We start from the raw sequence: 21241 nt of genomic DNA on the forward strand, positions 1-21241 counted from the left end.
AAAAAAAAAAATTTATCTTCCTACTCGATAATTATGATTCTTTAATAGATCTTTTTCTTTAAGGAAAATTTCTATTTAGAAAATGCTTGCTGGGGGCCGAGGAGATAGCTCAGTGGAATAAGCGCAAGGGCCTGAATTCAATCCCGGTTCCACCAAAAAAGAAAAAAATAAATAAAAGAACTTGTCTAAAATGACCTTTTTGCATTCTAAGATGTAGAATGTTAAACTTTGAAGATTTAGAGGTTCTCTGTTTTTTTGTAGATTGTTTCGGTCTTTGTATGATTGTCAGACCTCTAAGACTGTTATATTTAAAATGTCTATACCTTTAAGACTAAATGGAAGCATGTGTGGCTATGGTGTTGCTAGGTACTTGCAACCCTTCGCTTTGATTTGTTTCTAACTCTTGGTGAGTCCATTGGACTTCGTTTGAGAAATACATTTTAATTAGCAGATGGTCTCTTCTCTGGAACTTCCTGTTTCTAAAGGGATTAGTTTATATGGTACTCTTTTGAAGAAACATGTGCCTGTGGTCAGGAGCAGCATGGTTCACTTTACTTATTTCTTGCTCTAAACTCATACTACAAAGGCATACATATTAGTAATTATAATACTTTCTGTTACAGATAAATGCCCTTTAATGACTATTAGAAAACTGATTGAGGACAATAGAAGCTAGAAAGGGATTTTTCTCTGCCTGTTAAACAGCTGCTTTTTCTTTCTTTTTTTTAAAACATTGGTGTTTGTGTTTGTGATACATAATGGTTACATTTGTTTTGGGGAATTAGTACACAGTTCCCCAGAAATAAATCATATGTTGATTATTTTCTAAACCATACTATATTTTCTGTATAAACTATCAGTTCTGCTCATTTTATGTCTTCAATTTGTTGAATTTTTTCCAATTGTGTATATAATGGAATATGATTCTGAAGTTATTTTGAAAGCATTTTTAGAAATACAAAGACTTAGTAGGATAAAGAAATATTTACTGCTAACTTAGGAATTTATAATTTTAATTGGGCAGTGTTCGTTGGAAGATCCTTTTACAGTTTCAGTGTCGGAATCGACTTTTGCTAACTGGAACTCCCATTCAAAACACCATGGCTGAGGTAGGTACTACTTCCTGGTAGGTCCCAGTCTTATGTTCTTTTTTTTTTTTTTTTTTTTTTTTTTAATTTTAGGGAAGGTTCTATGATGTGTTCAGGGTCTCACTACTAGATTGGATTTGTAGTGATCCGCCTGTTTACAGCCTCCCAAGAGCTGGGATTAGAAGCACACACCACTGTGTCCAGTCTCAATTGCCATCTCAGCATGCCCCCGGGGTGGGGCTGGCACAGCAGGACCAGGGTTTGAACCACTGGCCCCTGTGCCTGCTTGCAGACCAGGCTTATCTCTTTAAAAGACAGAATTCTGTATCATTGAGGTCTTCATTATGCTTCCTTGGAATGTTACTGCTCTGTACAAATATATTCTCCACATAAAAAGAAAAATTCAACCATGGCTTTCCCCAAGTTATCTTTTAGGCATCATTGTTATTTTCTTGTTATTTTTTATTTATTTATATTTATATAATAAATAGCCACATTAGGAAGTGATGCACATCTAATGCAGAGGGGTGTGTGTGTGTGTGTGTGTGTGTCTTGTTCAGCCCATCCTGAGGGTGGGGCTGGCGTGGCATGTGGTGCTGGGACTGTAACTGTGGTCCCTGCGCTTTGCCTGAGCTTGCCTAAGCAGGCACTTTAGACCACTGAGCTATCTTCGCTGGCCCTGCAGAGAGATTTTTATGTTTGACCGGAAACAGTAGTACCTTGGTTTATACACTTAATTCTTTTCATGATTCTGGTTGTAGAACTCATTCCACAAAGTCTGAGGCAGAAAGATTGTTCCAAGTTCAAGGTTAGCCTGGACTACATAGTGAGTTCAAGACCAGCCAAAACTACATAGTGAGACCCTGTATCTAACAAAAGAAAAGAAAAAATTCCACAATTCTGATGCTCACTTTGCAACCAGAATTGTGGAATGAATTCTATGACTGTAATCAAAAGACAATTAATAGTCTAGAATAGGGGTGAAAACGTTCTGTAAAGACCCACACAGTATTTTAAACTTTCAGATCTTATATCACTGTTGCAACTACTCAACTTTATCTATCTAGTACAAATCAGCCATAGACAGTATATAAATTAATAGGCATGACAATGTTTCAGTAAAACTTTATTGACAAGAAGAGATGGTAGCCAGGCATGGTGGCACATGCCTATAATCCCAGCATGGTAGGCTTAGGCAGGAAGATATCTTCAAGTTCAAGGCCAGCCTGAACACAGCATAGTGAGACTTTATCTCAAAAAGACCAAAAAAAAATTTTGTCTGTCTTTCTGTCTGTCCATTCTTCATCCATCCATTCATCCGTGGCTGGCCAGTGTAACCCCAGACTTAATTTTCTGACCCCCTGATCTAAAATTATTAATAGGGGCTGGAGAGATGGCTCAGTGGTCTAAAGCATCTACTTGGAACAAGCTTGGCAAAGCACAGGGACCGCGGTTCCATCCCCCAGCACCACATGCCAGCCAGCCCTGCCCCCTGGTGGGCTGAGCTGGCCACACACACACACATAAATAAATAAATAAAATAAATAAATAATTTTTTTAAAAAATAAATAAATAAAATTATTAATAGCCAGTTATTCTGCCTCAGATTATGTTCCATTATAGAATAGATGTTTATGTATAATAATACATTGTTTTATAAATGCTGTTTGCAAACAATTTGGTTCTCAAAAGTTTTTGACAAAATTTCACTTCATCCACAAAGTCTATAATGGATAACAAACACAACCAAAGCCGCCTTCCATACACAGTTATCTTCCTCAAAATGTAAAAGAAATAAAATTCATGAACTGAGGTATATACATGTGTATATGATCTTTAAAATTATCTTACTGAAAAATTGAGCAGCACTTGGACTTTCAAACTTTTAGTTTGAAATAAGTTGAAAAGAACCGGGGAGATGGCTCAGCAGAATAAGCACCTCCCTGGCAGGTGCAAGGGTTTGAGTTCAATCCCCGGTTCTGACAAAAAAAAAAAAAAAAAGAAAAGAAAAATGAAATAAGTTGAAAACAATTATATATTTTATGACACACCTAATAGGCACTGTGCTTGCTTAGTCTTTCACTCACCTTTAGAAAAGATACTGCCCTTCCCTACCATAGTCACTCAAATCCCTGACCTTCAGTCTCTTCAGAGTCTTAATAAACCCTCACACATAGCCATTGCATTGCCATTTGATTTATTACCCCCCCCCTTTTTTTTTCTAGCTCTGGGCTCTATTACATTTTATTATGCCAACATTATTTGATTCACATGAAGAATTTAATGAATGGTTTTCCAAGGACATTGAGAGCCACGCCGAAAACAAATCTGCCATTGATGAGAGTAAGTACTCTTAGGAGCTTACTTTTCTTTTGACCTACAAGTGTAGGAACAACTGGGTAACAACTCTTACAGATTAATTAGGTGCTTTTGATATATTTGAAAGATTCAAAAACAAGCTATTGTAGGTATTGGCTACTCTGTCTTGACTAATTAAAGCTCTTTAAGTTTAATTCATAATAAAGTACTAACATTTTGGCTTACACTGTCCTCATTTTTTCATATAGGTCCTGAAAATTGTATATTGGATATATCTTTATGTAATGGGCCATGCTTTTTTCTATAAGAACTAAGACTATTAGAAGGGCCATTTTATTTTATTTATTTATTTATTTATTTATTTTTATTTTTTGCTCCTTGAATGCCTTCAGGGCACTTTTGGCGGCTGGAGTGTTGTGGGGATCGAACTACAGCAACCTGAGGCTGACAGCTTTGTGGAAGCAGCCACTTAAAGGACTGAGCTAGGGCCAGGCCCCCCATTTTATTATTTTTTTATAAGTAAACTTTTTTTTTTTTTTTTTTGGTATCAGGGATTGAACTTAAGACCTTCCACTTGCCAAGCAAGCACTTATTCCACTGAGCTATCTCCTCAGCCTGTGAACTTTGTTTTGTGTTTTGAGACAGGATCTTGCTCTTAGTTGAAGTTGGCCTTGAATGTTTTGAATAGTTTTTAAATACTTTTGACCTTGCTGAATATGTACTTTTTTTTTGGTTTGTTTGTTTTGGTTTTGGTTTTTGTACTGGGGATTGAACTCAGGATCTTGCACTTGCCAGGCAGACATTTATGCTACTGAACTATCTCCCCAGCTGTGCCCAATTTTAAGAATATTGTAAGGTTTTGTTACATAAACATAAGACATCCATCAACAATAAGGAAAGTCCTTTAAGTGTTTTACACTACAAGTTGATTTGCTGACATCCTTTGAAAGATATTTTTTGAGGAAAACCTCAAGTTTCAGATGATTTTTGTTAGATCTCTATAAGAAGCCTACTATTGACAAAATTGTTCCTAAAACACTATTAAGTGAATTCTAATGAAAATAGAATGTAGTACATTTGTCCAGTTAACTACATAGCAAGATGTTAGAAGAAATTAAAATTCCTCTGTTTTCTCCTTGGGAAGAAGTCCTAGTTTGCTTTCAGAGAATCAAGCCAAAACATAGAGTTTAGAAGGTTGAGTGTGGTGGCACAAGCCTATAATCCTAGCACTTGGGAGGTTGAGGCAGGAAGATTGGTATGAGTCCAAGGCCAGCCTGAACTGTACGAGACCCTGTGTCAAAAAAAAAAAAAGAAACATGATTTCTGATGAATGTATGTATTAAGGCAATATGTTTTATTTGGTTGGCCTCCTGTTATTTCAGATCAGCTCTCTCGTTTACACATGATCTTGAAGCCATTTATGCTGAGGAGAATTAAGAAAGATGTAGAAAATGAATTGTCTGACAAGGTAAGAAAAGATGACCTCCTAGGCACCAATTTAAGGTTAGACTGAGGTATTCCTTGGTGTATTTAGTGGAAGCATGACTAGTTTGAGAAATTACCTTTAAACTTGAGTAAATTGAAAAGGACTAAAAAATGAGTCAAATAATAAAGGAAAATAACATTTTTCCTTTAGTTTTGTTTACTATATTTTATTAGTGAAAAATTTGAAACATTACAATGACAGAACAGTAAAATGAATCCCGTTGTATCCATTGTACATCTTCAACAGTGATAAGCTCATGGCCATCCCTACCCTTCTGGGTTATTCTGAAACAAATCTCAGGCTCTTTGATTTTGTTTATAAGTATTTTCTTCTCTTCTGCAGTATAGTACTGGGGATTGGACAAAGGGAGCACTGAACTGTATCTTCAACCTTTTTATATTTGATTGTGAGATAGGGCTTCCTGAGTTGCCCAGGCTGGCCTAGAACTTGCAGTCCACTTGCCTCAAATTCCAAGTAGCTGGGGATTATAGACATGTGCCATGATAATGTCTAACCACATGTACTAGTATGTTGATATATATCTGAAAGATTTAGTCTTCTTAAAAGTACATACATAATCACATACTGTCATTCCTACAAGAAAGTTAAATTCTGTGACAGTATGATATATTCATTTAGCACTTAGATATGCCTAGTTGTCTTTTTCTCCATCTGTCTGTCCATGCCTTTTTTTTTATCTTTGTCTTTTTAAGAATTAGTTTGTTGAACTGAGTGTGGTGGCACATGCCCATAATTCCAGTGCTTTCAGTACTGAGTCAGGAGGTCTGTTGAAATTCAAGGCCAGCATGGGTTACATAGTGAGACCCTATCTGAAAAAAAAAAAAAAAGTTTATTAGAATCAGATATAAGCTTTTTTTTTGCTCCAAATGCCTTCAAGGCATGACTGGCTGGCTTGAGTTGTGGGGATCGAACCACAGCAACCTGAGCCTGACGGCTTTGTTGAAGCAGCCACTTAAAGAACTGAGCTAAGGGGCAGGCCCCCTAGATATAAGCATTTAAGTGATCTATATCTCACATATACTTTGATTAGATCTTCCTTTTTTCCTTACGTTTCTTTGTTAAAACTAAGGTATTTGTCTTTACAGTTTTCTGCATACCAAATTTTGCTAATTGTGTCATTGTTTCCCTATGGCTTGTATTTCTTCAAATTCATACTTAGTTTTAGAGTAGTTTAATGTGCTTATCCATTATGGTGGTTCACTCCTGCAATCCCAGCACTTGACAGGCTGAGGCAAGAGAATGGCTGCAAATGTGAGGCCAGCCTGGACTACATAATGAGTTTAAAGCCAACCTGAACCACAAAACAAGACCTAGTCTTCAAAAAAAAAAAAGTTTAATGTGCCCTGGGTTGTTGTATTATTACTTTATAAAAGTTATATGAGGGGCCAGGGAGATGGCTCAGAATAAGCACTTCCCTGGCAAGCACAAGGGTCTGAGTTCAATTCCCCATTCCGCCAAAAAAAAAAAAAAAAAAAAAAAAAGGTTATATGAGAAGTATAGTAAAATCAGTATAGTCTAAAGCCAGACAGTCCCAAAAATAATAGCAGTCTAGACTACATCTGATGCCTACCAAAAGGTATTGAGAATGCTTAGCAGTAAATTTCCAGGTTGAACTGAAGGATTTAGGAAATGGTTGAAAGTCATGTATGAAAGGGAAATCAGAGTTCATTGAAGTTTGTCTTTGGGCACCTGAATGAATTATGCTGTTAACCAGTTTAGTAAATTTAATAATGGGGATGGAGATAGACAGACAGCAAGGTGGAGGGTTGGAATGGAGATTGATCCCAGGACATTCACACTTAACCACATCCTTATCTCCAGCTTTTTTTATTTTCAATTTGACACAGGCTCTCACTAAATTGTTAAACTATTTAGGCTGTGCCCAAACTCCCTTTCCCTCCGCCTTCCAGATGCTGGGATTATAGTGATGTACTGCCATGCCTGCCTTGGAAAAGATAATTGCTTTTTCCTGCTATGATACATATGTCATTACATACTGAGAGATACTTTTATAGTTGTTGAAAAGATAGAGCGGGTAATGTTTTGGGACATTTGGGAGTGTATTTTTGTGAGATACTATAAAGAGTGATAATTGATGTTGTTGGCAATGGAAGAGATTGCTCAGGGAGAGCATATAAAGTGAGTGATAAAGGAAGGCAACATTGTTTCTGATTAGTCACACATATAACAGGTTTATAGAAATAGTGAGCTCAAGGAAGTATTTTCTTAAAAGAGTTGTAATCTGGATTGTATGTGCTTTTTTAAAATGAAGTTTGTTGGTACATTTAAATATACATAATCATATTCATTGTAGGGTATGTGCTTTCTACTTTAGGCTGATTGATACTGAGTTTTCTTATAAATGATTTTTCCAAATATGAGTATTCTTACTAATTTTTAGATTGAGATTCTAATGTACTGCCAACTGACCAGCCGACAAAAGCTATTATATCAGGCACTGAAGAACAAAATTTCCATTGAAGATCTATTGCAGTCTTCTATGGGCTCAACACAGCAAGCACAGAACACCACCAGCAGCCTCATGAACCTAGTCATGCAGTTTAGGAAGGTAAGATATTAGGCCACTTGTTCCGATGTTATATTTATTATCCCCTTCAAAGAAAAGGCTTTATTCAAAATAAAGACTGTTATAAAGGTGAAAACAAACATTCACAAAGATAAACATTCAGGTTTGAGGAGTCCCTCATCCTTTCATAGAGTGCATGTGACAGTATTGTCCCATTTCTCTTCTTCCTAGGTGTGTAATCACCCAGAGTTATTTGAACGACAAGAAACTTGGTCTCCATTTCATATTTCCCTAAAGCCATATGAGATTTCGAAGTTTATCTACCGCCATGGACAGATCAGGGTCTTCAACCATTCACGAGATAGGTGAGCAAACATTTATCTGTTTATTCTGGGATGGGTTGTTCTGCTTTGCTTTGGTTTTGCTTTTGTAATTGGGTCCTGTGGCTTAGTAGATAAGTTTAATGAGGAATGTGTGATTTTTTTTCCAACAGTGAGGTATTGCCAACAATGAGATTGGACAAATATATGTGGTATGAGTGCTGTTCAGGCTTAAACTAGTTGATCTTAAAAGCTCTAGCCACTTTGAGTTGGCTTTCTAACTCAGGAATGAGCACCTGTGTATAAATGTGTACTTGCATCACATGTGAACAGAAAATTAATAAAGTAGCTTCATATACTGAAATTAGCTTTTGTGGCACACATATTGGAGAACTGATTGGATTTTTGTGTGTGTGATTTTTGTTTTTGTTTTTTGAGATATGGTCTCACTGTATAGTTTAGGTTGGCCTTGAACTCACTTATGTAGCCCAGGCTTGTCTGAAACCCACAGCAGTTCTCCTGCCTCATCCTCCTGAGTGCTGGGATTACAGTCATGTGCTGCCACCCTTGGCCTGGGTTTAAAATCAATCAAATTTGCCTTTTTGGAGTTAGCAGTAATAGATTGAGTGAAAGTTGAAGTACTCCTTGTTAGGCTGTCGTGCTGGAGACTACTACATTCAGAAAATTGATGTGTGGTTCATTTTTACCCTTGAGTTAGGGTGGTCTTGGCTTTAGGACTTTAATGGCTTTCCTTTGTACCCCCATTTGAGAACCAGGGACTTGGAAAGCTTTTGTAGAGAAATAATATAAACTGTTATAGAAGTAATCATCAACATGACCTAGTGAAACTGAAGTAGAGACATATTTGAAGGGTTTGACTTGGAGTTCTTTGTGATAGCTCCAGACTAATACTTCACTAGGTGATCAGAGGAAAGAGGCAGAGCTGTAGTGCTCTTTTGTTTAATGTAGTATCTGATAACTTATGGTGCTACATTGTGTTTATCTGAAGTAAGATGAGACTGTTTGAGCTTGTATTACCTTCATAAACTTTTAAGTGCTTGGTACTTTCTGGCATTTATGCCATGATTTACCTAGTAATATGACAGTAAGTTTCTTAAAAAGTAGAAACAATTTCATACCTAAGATTTACCTTGGTTTGGAACCTCCGGTTTAGTTAACTTCCCAATATTTATATTTGAGTTTGGATTTATTTTATTTATTTAATTCACAGGTGGTTAAGAGTCCTGCTTTCTCCGTTTGCACCAGACTATATCCAACAGTCTCTCTTCCATAGAAAAGGTATGTGTTGGATCTTTGAGAAAGAATATATCTTAAGGATTTACCAGAATGCCCTTTGTTTTGCCAAGTGACTGATATGGAACTGCTCAGAGGTTTGCCTATGTATCAGACCTGTATTTATAATGTTTTGATAATATTTAATTAAGTAAATTAGTCATCTTTATCTGTAGGCTCTGATTTGATAAAATGAATGCTGGACTCATTAATGAGACTTCCTTCTTCCTTAGTCTAGGGAAAGAAGCTGCTCATGTTTGAGTAGTGTTCAAAATATTAAAGACAAGCCTTAGAATCCTTTTTTCTCTGTCCTGTCCTTTTTTCTGGAATGATGAAAAGGCAGTTAGTCAAAGATCCCCAAGTCCCAAAGATAACTGATGAACTGTGTCCAGTCTAGCCCATATATGCCATATTTCATAGGCCTGCTTCTACTACGTGTGGTTGTAGTGACACTATATCTAGATCAGGTTCTTCAGAGTATTTTTGAATGTGTAAGTGAAAATTCAGCAGTTTGGCAGGTTGTAGATATTATTTCTTGGCTATTCATTAGAATGTTATTTTTCGATATTCCAGGTATTAATGAAGAAAGCTGTTTTTCTTTTCTTCGTTTTATTGATGTATCTCCAGCAGAAATGGCAAACCTTATGCTTCAGGGACTTTTGGCCAGGTGAGAAGTTTGCTTACCAATTGATAAAGAGAACAGGTGTAAAACAAATGATGCATACTCTAAAATTAAACCTGAAATTTAACATCATTGGAGCCTGTCATTCTTTTTTCTTGTTAAAAATAACATTTTTAAAATTAGGAAATCATAATTTGCTTTTGATCATTTCATTACATGATGCTTCACATTATACCTTAAGTGAAGATCTTTATTTGGGGATGGTGGCACATGCTTGTAATCCTAATATTGTAGGAAGTTGAGGCAGGAGCCTTAAAAGCTCAAATCCAGCGTGGGTGACCCAGTGAGACCCTCCTAAAGTTTAAAAAATGGGCTAGGATGTAGCTTAGTGCGAAGGGCCTGGGTTTAATCGCCAGTATGGGAAAGGGGTGGTGGTGAATATTTCGGCTTTTCACTTATGCTACCAAATTTTGAATTCTGTAGTTTCCGGTTAGTTTTTTTTATGTTTTTCTTGCTTCTACAAGCCATGGCTTGTGCATGGTTCATAAATCTGATACTGACCACAGCATAGCCTGCCTAAAGTATTCTGGGAGTTTAGTTCTTTGTTCTTATTCTTTGGCATAATGGCTTCCACTGACCTTATGACTTTCTATTTATGTAATAGGAACCTCACTGAGAACTTTGGTCCACTTAGTATAATTTCAGGTCATGAGGTCTTGTGGTAAATGTGAATATTCCTTTTTTTTTTTTTTTTTGTGGCCAGCTCAATTTGCCCAGGGGGCCAGGGCTGGTGTGGCATGTGGTTGCAGGGATTGAACCGCAGTCCCAGCACTTTTCCTAAGCTTGCCTAAAGCAGGCGCTTTAGACTGCTGAGCTATCTCGCTGGCCCTAAATGTGAATATTCTTAAATGTTAAAGGGAGCTTTACAGAGGATTTTAGTGTTCATTGTAACAAACCAAGTCATGCCAAAGAATTTATAGAACAAAAATGTAAAACACCTTTAGCTAAAAGTAAGAAAGAACCTTCGCTAAAATTCCTAAGATTTACAGAAAAAATGTACAGGAAGAGACATCCTTTGGAGAGTTCCTCACTATTGTGAACAACCCTCAGACCTTCTTCATGGAGCACTGAATAAGCATGTCTGCTGTGGTCTATTTCAGATGGTTAGCTCTTTTCCTGTCTCTGAAAGCCTCCTACAGGCTCCATCATCTGCGTTCCTGGGGAGAGCCAGAAGGGGAGAGCCAGCAGAGATATCTGAGAAATAAGGATTTCCTTCTCAGAGTTAATTTTCCACTTTCATTTCCCAACCTTTGCAGCTGCCCTTTGTTAAAGGTAAGCAATTATTTGAATCTAAATTACCTATTTATTACCCCCTTCTTTTTTGTGGGAGTCAGCAATAATAATAAATGATGGCCTGATAAAGCCAAAAGTTCCTAAAGGAGTAGACATAATATACTGAATTTTAAATTAACACATTTCATGTATATACTTGTGTAACAGCCACATAGATCAAGATACAGAGTACTTGCAGCCCCTGGAAGTTTCCCTCATGCTCTTTCAAAATAGCCTGACAAGTAAAGGTGATCACAATTCTGCTTCTGGTATCATAAATTTTTCTTGCTTATATTTGAACTTTTGTAAGTGAGATTATCTAGTATATACTTTTTTTGTGTCTAGATCCTTTTATTTGATATTATTCCATGTTTCATATAGCATTCTTTTTTATTGTTATGAATTGTTCCTTTGTTCAGATAAACAATGGTTTATTAATTTGTTCTGCTATTGGTGGATGTTTGGGTTATTTGGGAACTGTTACAGATAAAACTGATGTGCACGTTCTTGTACATGTTGTTTGATAAGCATGGACACTAGTACGCTTGGGGCTTACATCCAGGAGAACAGTTGTTATGCCATCAGGTGTATTCACAATTTGATTTAGTTGCTGCTGCCAAACACTTGGTTTTATACTCCCAGAGGTACGTGGAATTTGCTGTTTTTCAGTATCCTTGTCTACATCTGATATTGTCAATGCTTTTGATTTTAGCCATTTTTATGAATTTTAGATGTCTCACTGTGTTTGTTTAATTCTGTGAAGAATAATGATACAGCACTTTTTCATACACTTGTTGGCCAGTGCAAAGGAGGTGACAGGAGAGTAGCTGGAAATGAAGGTATAGGTGTAGGACCAGGTCATGGGGGCCTCCAATACAGCTAAGAGTTTGGATTTTATTTTGAATGAAGCGAATAATGCCTGGAGAATTTTGAGAAGTTATCATTAGTTTGTATATTTTACCCCGTGAGTTAGACTTAAAGTTTAGAATTTCAAGACTGTGCGTGTTGGCACATGCCTGTAATCCTAGCATTTGGAAGGCTGAAAATGGGAGGATCACTATGAGTCCGATCTGTGTAGTGAGACCCTGTAGACCATGTACTAAATAATAAATAAATAAATTTTGATTATTTTTCTTGTATTTTCTTTAAAAATGTTATGCCTTTATAGTTAACTGTTTTGGAATGCAGGACATTCTTTGGCTAAATGAAGTATGTACCCCTATATACTGAAAAGCCCAGATAATTTCCTTCTGTTTTCCCAGTTGGTTTCTCAGGCATTGCTCCATGTACTTTTTTGGAACAGTGCAAAAGGAAAAAAGAATTGCATTGAGTTCCAGCCTGTTTGGAGTAATGTAGTGCTGATAGCATGATTTCTGAAAGATAAAATATGCTTGTGATTCCACAGGGATTATTGATAGGTGTGATGAAGAGCAGTGTTATTTCCAGTAGGCTAAGTCCTTTTCTCAGCTCCTAAATTTAGTAAGATATGTGTTTGTTCTGTTTTGGTACAAAAAGAATTATTCTCTCCCCCACAAAAAGGATTTGTCATGGATTAGTCCCAAGGATTTGTCATGCCTTGTTATCATAGATGCTTGCATCTTGTCTAGCAATTGAAGATACACATCACTTGTTTCCTGTGTTTCAGTGTATCTGAAAATGCACTTGTTTGTTCAGAATGTCTATTCAATAAATTCTTTATGTCAGAATTTCCTGAGAAATTCAGATGTGGGTAGGATTCCTTTCAGAAAGTTAGTGGAAAAATTTGAAAAAATTATATAATTGAAAGTTAGATTCATTTCTGTTTCTTCTTTGATTTTATTTTGTGCTGTGGATATGTATTTGTTGCTATAGTGTAGTATTTTAGAATGCACTCTGGCTTATGATGCTAGTCAGCCACACTGCTGAAAGTTTATGTATGTATAGAGATGTTTTTCTGCTTTCAGTTTCATCATTCTGATCTCCAATATACTTTATTTTTTTTCCCAATATACTTTATATATTGAAATTCCAGTGAGAAAAGATTTTTCACCAGTTTATTGATCTGATAATCTAAGACTCATTTCTAAGAAATATCTGATCTCAGCTATGTAGAATGAGTAATCCTTTAGTGGTGTCTAGTCTAAAAGGTTGAACTAGATTCTGAATAAAGAATTCTTTGTTGAAGTTCAAGTGTAACAATTGGTAAAGATGTAATAAAGCCCATTACATGCTGTGGCTTTTGAAAGTCATGTCCAGCATATTCATATATTCATTACCACCTGATAAATGTATGTGTGTGTGTGTGTGTGTGTATATATATATATATATATACACTAAAAGCTAACACATAAACATGTATTTTATTTACATATATTTAAACCAAAACATTACTTACCTTCATATATAATATGCCCTTATTTTTCATTGTTTTTTAAATGTTAATTGGAACTTACTAAAAATTCATCTTATGACCTTCACAAATGACAGTTTGAAAAATATAGTGTATGATAATAATAGAAAAAGAGTATCACGATGTAAAAGATTCTGTATCATTTTTGTAATACTAGGAGAGGAAAGAGGACTGGACATGGTGGCACACACCTGTAATCTCAGCTCTTTAGAGCTTGAGGCAGGAGGATCTTTGTGAGTTCAAGACAGTCCTAAGCTGCAGTGTGCTGGGGTGATAGCTCTGTGGCATAAGCACCTGCCTGGCAAGCTCAAGGTCTGAGTTCGATCCCTGGTACAGAAAAAAAAAAAAAAGACTCCAGCTAAGCTACAACATGAACTCAAGGCCAGCCTGAACTGCATAGCAAGATCCTGTCTCAAAAATATTAAAAAAAAAAAAAAAAAAAAAGACAGGAAAGAAAGCATCTTAGTCAGCTTGGGCAGCCATAACAAAATACCTTTGATGGGCTGGGGTGATAGTTCAGTGGAATAAATGCTTGCCTGGCAAGTGCAAGGTCCTGAGTTCGATCCCTGGTACCACAAAAATAAAATAAAATAAAATAAAATTGGGGGCTAGGAGATAGCTTAGTAGAATAAGCGCTTGAAGGGCCTGAGTTCAATCCCCGGTTCTGCAAAAAAAAAAAAAAAAAAAACCTTTGGGTGATTTAGACTATAAAAACTTTTCATAGTTTTAAAAGCTAGTAAGGGCTTTCTTCTTGCTATCTCCTCCCATGAGGGAGGGTTAAGCAAGCTCTCTGGTACCTCTTCTTTTGCAGACACTATTCTTGTCGTGAGGGCAGCCACCCTATGACCTCATCTAATTCTTACTGCCTCCCAAATGGCCCATCTTCAGATACCACTGTCTTGGGGGTTAGGGCTTAAACATAAGAATTTGAACTCGAGGAGGGATATGCATTGCAGTTTTCACACTGGCTTTGGCTTTTTAGGAAGTCTCACTTTATGAATGTTAAAGGAAGGTGGAGAAGCCAATCAACATTACACTTATCTTGGTGCAGTTACTCTAATGTGTAGTTATTTGTCAAGGTCCTTTTCTGACTTAGTATGTATATTTATATCTCTGATGCTCAAAGGTAGTTCAAAGTTTAGCAAGTTTGAAGACATTAAATGATTTCTTGAGCAAAATAGTTATGGAAACACTGCTCTGTCTGAACTGAGATTTTTTTATTCAAGAAAGTTGCAGAGCACATTGGTTTTGTCTCCTTTTACATAAGAAGAACATAAAAAAAATTTATGTGACTACTCTGGAGCAACTTTTTCATTGCAAACTATGCTGTATTGTAAATTTAATTTTCATTTAATTTGGCACCCAAATTCTGATTTTGTAATTTTGGCTTTTGCAAGTATAATGCAGATATGATAAAGTTTTTCTTTGTTTTGATTTCCTTTGTGATAGTAGGAAGTGGAGTAGCCTTGTTTTTAATATCCGTGGTAAACATAAGTTAATTTTTTAAAAATTTCATTTATTTGTGTGTGTGGCCAGCTCAGCCCAGCAGGGGGCGGGGCTGGCTGGCATGTGGTGCTGGGGGATTGAACCGTGCTCCCTGTGCTTTGCTAAGCTTGTTCTAAGTAGGTGCTTTAGACCACTGAGCCATCTCACCAGCCCCAACATAAGTTATTTTTTAAGGTTTGAACAGAAGCAAGGTTTATTTTAAATCTCTGATGTTAATGTTTTTTTCACATTGTGTTCTTATTTGTGAAACAAAAGCCAGCATCTCTCCTTGCATTTCACTTAATTTTCTTTTTCCTCCACACTGCCTTACTATTGAGAATTTCAGGTAGGAATAGTATTTGTAACAGAAATTCACTCTCACACACCTTCCTTCACACTCTGGTTTTTTGGCCAGAGTTCCTTTCCCATACTACTTTCCATGGGGTAAAGAGTATTGAAGAAATTATTGGGGGGGATAAAAGAGTATTGAAGAATGGCCTTGGAGCAATGGCAGGAGGCTGAGGTAAGAGAATCACAAGTTTGAGGCCAGCCTGTCTCACAATAAAACTTAAGATGGAGATGTAGCTCAGTGGTAGAGACCCTGAGTACCAAAAGAACAAGTATAGTATTAAAAGTATAAGGAGGTTAGGTCTCAGGTTTTTCAAAAATCCTGAGCAAGGTATGGTGACACACTCCTCTAATCCCAATGGCTGAGGCAGGAGAATTGTTACAAATTTGAGGCCAGACTGAGCTACATAGCAAGACCCTATGTCAAAAGACCAAAAAATAATTAAAACAAAAATCCTTTGCTTAAAAGAATAAGCTAGACCTATAGTAAGTCATCTCCTTTGAGGCAGAACATATTTTATTCTCATTTAAATCACACAAAAAACGATGATTGGCAGAAACATTTTACTACTATTGTTTCTGTTATCCCAATTAACTGTTGTGGTGATTGTTTACTTAGACATAGTATGTGTTGAAGGCTTTATGTAATGTATAACTCTAGAGAGCCAAACACCACAAAGAAACAAGAGACATTTCAGATTTTACAATCTAAAATACACAAATGATCTTAACATAAAGAGTTGTTTTTCAAAAGAGAGGCAAATGTTTAAGTTTTATTCTGTTAATGTTTTAAGAGCTTTACTGGCTCTGGCTATTGATGAATAATTCCTCAAACAAGAGGTTTTCAAAAACTCTTCTGCTAAATGTTAATATTCAGCTGCAGTATATATCATCATTTTCTGAGAATTGTAGTTGTCAGTATCCCTGGTGGAAACCTCTGGGAAGCCATTGTGTGTTCTGCATTTTATTTTTCTCCCTTTTTGTTTGGATACTTAAAATATCTATGAGAATAGAATCCATTTAGTGTAATGATTGATTTATAAACACTATACCCTTTTCTCTAGTTTTAAAACATGGATAACAAAGCATGGCCCCAGTAGAATAAGTCTGTATGAGAGGGGGAAACTTCTGTGTTTTCCTATGCTGCAGTGTGGCAAGAAGTGTGCAGTTGTAGGGGCTATCATCCTGGCATGCTTATTTTACTCAAGACTTCGTGTGGTGCCGAGAGACTGATTGAAAAATTCTCACTTCACTATGTATACTGGCAACAAGACACATATAGCTGCCAATGCTTACAGGGTAATGAGATATTCAAGAGCATGAGAAAGAGACAACAGAATGGCAAAAGCTGTGGCTACATTACAGACAAGTCACATCCCCTGCAGTGTGACATTGTTTACCTTTTTCTAAAAACTTTTTATGGCCAAAATAGATTAAAGTAATAAACCCTTGTTTTTTTATTTTTACCCTCCAAGCATCTTACACAATGCTATTTCATGTTCTTTGTCTCAGCTTTAAATTTTTCTGTGTCTTAACAATTCATATCATTATGTGAAGGGAAATTGGATAGTGTGGTACCAAGAACCTCTTGTACTAATGAAGATTTGATAGAACTACTGTTAATAGAAAATAACCTATGAAAGTATATGTTTGAGGGCTGGTGAGATGGCTCAGTGGTCTAAGGCACCTACTTAGAACAAACTAAGCTAAAACAAAGCACAGGGACCGCGGTTCAATCCCCCAGCACCACATGCCAGCCAGCCCCGCCCCCTGGTGGGCTGAGCTGGCCACACACACTAAATAAATAAATATTTTAAAAAAAAAGTATATGTTTGAAAAATATTCCAAAGTTAGTAGGTTTTCTCTGAAGTAAATGCTGTATGTTGAGCATTTTGAATTAGTGAGATACATTTTGGTTTTTGTGTTTTCTTTCAAATCTAGAATCAGAAAGCTATAAGTTACCTTGAATAAGTGACTTCCAGTAATAATACAAATTTAATCTAGCACATGTAAGACATGTGGCTGTGCTCTAAATTGGGAATAAACACCTGGAAATAGAATTGTTGGTAGACTTTTCCCAAAAAACTTAACAGTAACATTTTGTTAAGACTCTGTAATTGTTCTCTTCCTTGTGTTGTTGAGGGGAAGCAATTAAAAGATATGGACAGGGGCTGGTGAGATGGCTCAGTGGTCTAAAGCACCTACTTGGAACAAGCTTAGCAAAGCACAGGGACCGCGGTTCAATCCCCCAGCACCACATGCCAGCCAGCCCCGCCCCCTGGTGGGCTGAGCTGGCCACACACACACACACACACACACAAACACACACATATAAATAAATAAATAAATTTTTAAAAAAAATAAAAATAAAAGATATGGACATTCTCTAATCTTTTACATTTATATTCTTGAATTTTTGAAAAATATTTTGAATATTTTTATGTAGTAAGAAGTAGATTTAATTTTGCCATTTGAAAATACTCAAAATGAGGATGAGTGATATAGATTCCTAACAGATATCATAGAGTTCCTTTTCTGTAGATGTTTGGAAATAATTTAGATGTCTCTAGATTAGTTACTGTTGCTATCTCAGTCACCTGCCTGGGCATATTCTGTGTGGCAGGGGGCCTCCTAGCTAGGAGCCTGAACTGTAGCTGGCTGAGATTAACAGAAATTGGTAGACCTTTTGTTAAATCAATCAAACCCAAAGAAGGGCAAGAAGAGTTATTGCTAATGTCAGAAATCTGCTTTTAGGAAACAGTACTAAAAACCTGATTACGATTTTTGTTTGGATCGTTTATTTTTATTTTTATTTAATTTTTTATTTTTTAGTACAGGATCTACAGGGTCTCACTACACAAATGGGACTCATAGTGATCCCCCTGTTTTCAGCCTCCCAAGCGCTGGGATTACACACTTGTGCCACCATGCCCAGTCTCAGTTGCAGTCTCAGCGTGCCCCAGGGGATGGGGCTGGCATAGCATGTGGTGCTGGGGATTGAACCCGGCAGGCGCTTTAGTTTGCTGAGCTATCTGGCTAGCCCTTGTTTGGATCTTTTGATTTGTTGGGGTTTTCTTTGTTGTTCTGTTTTTTCTTTGTGTATTAATGGTAAGATTTTGGGGGTAATATTTCTAGCTGTTCATAATGGTCGTCAGACAAGGTATTTGGATGATGATGGATGTACCCATATAGAGAAGTGGATGAACATCAGTGAGGTACCAGCAAGATGAAAACACCTATTAAAAACTTAACAGAAGACTAAAATTCTGCTGAGTAATGTCAGGGACCTAAGCCACTGCAGAAAAAGCCAAACATGTCAAAGTTATGTAGATTCATCATTGTAATAAAAGTGTTATTTAAAACTCTCCATACTTTGTGATTAGAAAGCACTATAGGGAACCCTGCCTCTGGAAAAAGTAGCTGAGGTCTTGGGTCTATATATGACCATTATCTAGAATACACTGATTCATTCATGGATGCCAGTAACTATGTATATGTCCTATTTGACAACTTGAGATGACTTCTCTCAAACCATGATCCTGAGGGACTAATTTACTTGAGGACATTTAAGCCCTGTATAAAATAGGCCCATATGAATGGGAGAACGTGTATGTGCTGAACAAAGAAGCCTCTAAGAGATTTGTTACTGGAATTACAGCAATTATGGTCTTGAAGCAGGCTGTAGTCACTCTTCTGATCTTGTAGCTTGTTTTCTTGACCTTACAACAGAGTATAAATTAGACTCCCTTTTGTGTTATTTTCCCCCATATGGTTATTTAGGTTACCAATCTGTCTTACTGAAAAACCAGTAGAACAAATGAAGTGGTCAAGAATGTAGCTCCAAAGATAAAAAGGTCTAATGTTGTGCTAATGATTTGCACTAATGAACTTTTACATTTCCAGATCTCACGGTGGACTTCTCTGTATGTTTGAACATGCCATATTTAAGAGTCTTAATATGAATGACTGTAAATTAAAGTTTTAGCATGAGCTGTAAAGCCTGTTAAAATGTACTTTTGATATAGTAATTAAAAAGTTATATTTTTAAATTACTTATAGGGTATTAAAGAGATGGTTTCCAATAGACCATTTCTGTTGATATTTATGTATAAGAAAACAGTTATATTTGTTAGAATTACATTGTACTTCATTAATTTCAAGACGCTGAACTGTCTTAAAAGAAAAATTTTGAAGGAAATCTTATTAGTCATTGTTTTATTAAGATATAACTTTGCATCCTTTGTCTCCTGAAGTTTTGTGAATACTTATAACATTCCCTTTTCAGGAACTATAATTAGAATACTTGCTTTAGGGTACAAAAATAAAACCATACAGATCTCAGTTACATTACATACTTGATTAGTGCTTGTTAGGATTAATAGTGTTAACTAGGAACAAAGCTCTTATAAGTCAGATACCCAATATGTAGCACTTTTTCAGTTATGCTTCATTGAACATAGTTGTCCTTGGCACTAACTTGTGTTTTTTGTTTTTGAAGTCTCTTATTTTCAGCAGCCACTGTAAAGCAGTGAGTGGCTACTCAGACCAGGTCATCCATCAGCGGAGATCAGCTACCTCCTCACTTCGTTGCTGCCTGCTCACTGAGCTACCATCTTTTTTGTGTGTGGCCAGTCCACGAGTAAGTGCCACAGGGAGGGAAGAGATGAAATAAACCAATTTCCAAGGAATCTGTTTCTTAAATAGAAGTATTCTGAGCTGTTTGCTCCTTGAGAAGCATATAAACATCAATATATAAAAAGCACAGGCTAGAGCCCTTGCCTAGCTTGTGCAAGGCCCTGGGTTCTGTCTCTAGCATTGCACAAGTGTGTATGTGTGGAGGGGGTGATATCCACAGTCCTAGCCTTCCCAAGACAGTACTTCCTCACCTTGAATTATATGGATTTGAAAGTAGCTGAATGGCAGACAGTTTCTTCTCATATAGTCAGGAACTTAATTACAAAGGGAGCAAGCCATCTGTCAGATTATCAACAACAGCAGGTTCCAGGAGAGGGAGCCCTTTGTCACCTACATTGAGGTTTTTGAGGCTTTCAGAGGAAGGAGCCCGATTATGGGGAGATTTGATCTGGCCTTATCACCTCAGCACAGTCCCCATATAACAAAAGGAAACAGAACGTTCGCTCCAGTTTCAAGCCATTTCTGTCTGATATTTTCTCAGATCCTAAGCAATCTCACCTGGAATGTATGTGGCTCACAGGTCTGCTTTGTCTGAAAATTGACTGTTGCATCTTGTTTCCCATTCAGCAGCTATGCTGTTTGTTTGCAACAGGGTAGTTTTTGTGTGGTTTCTGCTCTGAGCTGCTGCCTGGACCCTCCCTACCACCCTGTTTATTGAAATGGCACTGTAGCGAAGACTTCCACTGGCTGACAGGGTTGTTCACTTTGCCTCTATCTTCCCTTTACTTTCCTCTCATTGTTGATCAGAATCAGGCAGTCTTCTTTCATCCATAGAGAAGTAAGTGAAAGGAGGGAAACAGAATAGAGATATGGCTAAACTCAGTATTCAGAGAAAAGAATGATTTTTCCCTCTTCCCAGCTGGTTTCCTTTTGCTTCAAGAGACTGCTTTCATGCAGCCAGAGTGTGTTGTGGGGCTGGCATTTCTTGCCATTCTATGTATATGTTTTTTTGTTTTTGTGATTTTGTTGTTTGTGGAGTTTTTTTGGTGGTACTGGGGTTTGAACTTGGACCTTTTTACATGCTAAGCAAGCATTCTACCATTGGGCTACATCCCCAGGCCACTCTTCTGTGTTTTTATCTTATTTCTCCACTTAGCCTAACAAATCTGTTTTCATAGGTCTATTTAAAGAAGTCATCTTTTTAGTCTTCCTTAGAAATATGTTTCTACCATTATTTTTGTCAACTTTCAACCTTATTTAAAATTTATTAAAAAAAAAAATCAAAACATAGCCAGGCACATGCCCCCAGCACTCATGAGGCTGAGGCAGGAGGATGACATTTCACTTCGAGACCAGGTTGGACTACATAGTGAGTT

The 21241-nt window shown here is 36.8% G+C and overlaps 1 protein-coding gene across 3 annotated transcripts in view; it reads left to right on the top strand.

Annotated features, from left to right (window-relative positions):
- Ino80 (INO80 complex subunit) overlaps positions 1-21241 on the top strand; it is a 136603-nt gene that overhangs the window by 68322 nt on the left and 47040 nt on the right. For all 3 annotated transcript variants that reach the window (XM_004623395.2, XM_023711425.1, XM_023711429.1), the window contains exons 17-25: positions 1025-1109; positions 3314-3431; positions 4790-4875; positions 7316-7483; positions 7673-7806; positions 8993-9060; positions 9628-9721; positions 10837-11008; positions 19729-19869. In XM_004623395.2, coding sequence (XP_004623452.1) covers positions 1025-1109; positions 3314-3431; positions 4790-4875; positions 7316-7483; positions 7673-7806; positions 8993-9060; positions 9628-9721; positions 10837-11008; positions 19729-19869 — 1066 coding nt within the window. The remainder of the gene's footprint in view (positions 1-1024; positions 1110-3313; positions 3432-4789; positions 4876-7315; positions 7484-7672; positions 7807-8992; positions 9061-9627; positions 9722-10836; positions 11009-19728; positions 19870-21241) is intronic.

Source organism: Octodon degus, unplaced genomic scaffold, assembly GCF_000260255.1.
Source record: "Octodon degus isolate 3935 unplaced genomic scaffold, OctDeg1.0 scaffold00002, whole genome shotgun sequence".
In the NCBI taxonomy this organism is placed as follows: Eukaryota; Metazoa; Chordata; class Mammalia; order Rodentia; family Octodontidae; genus Octodon; species Octodon degus.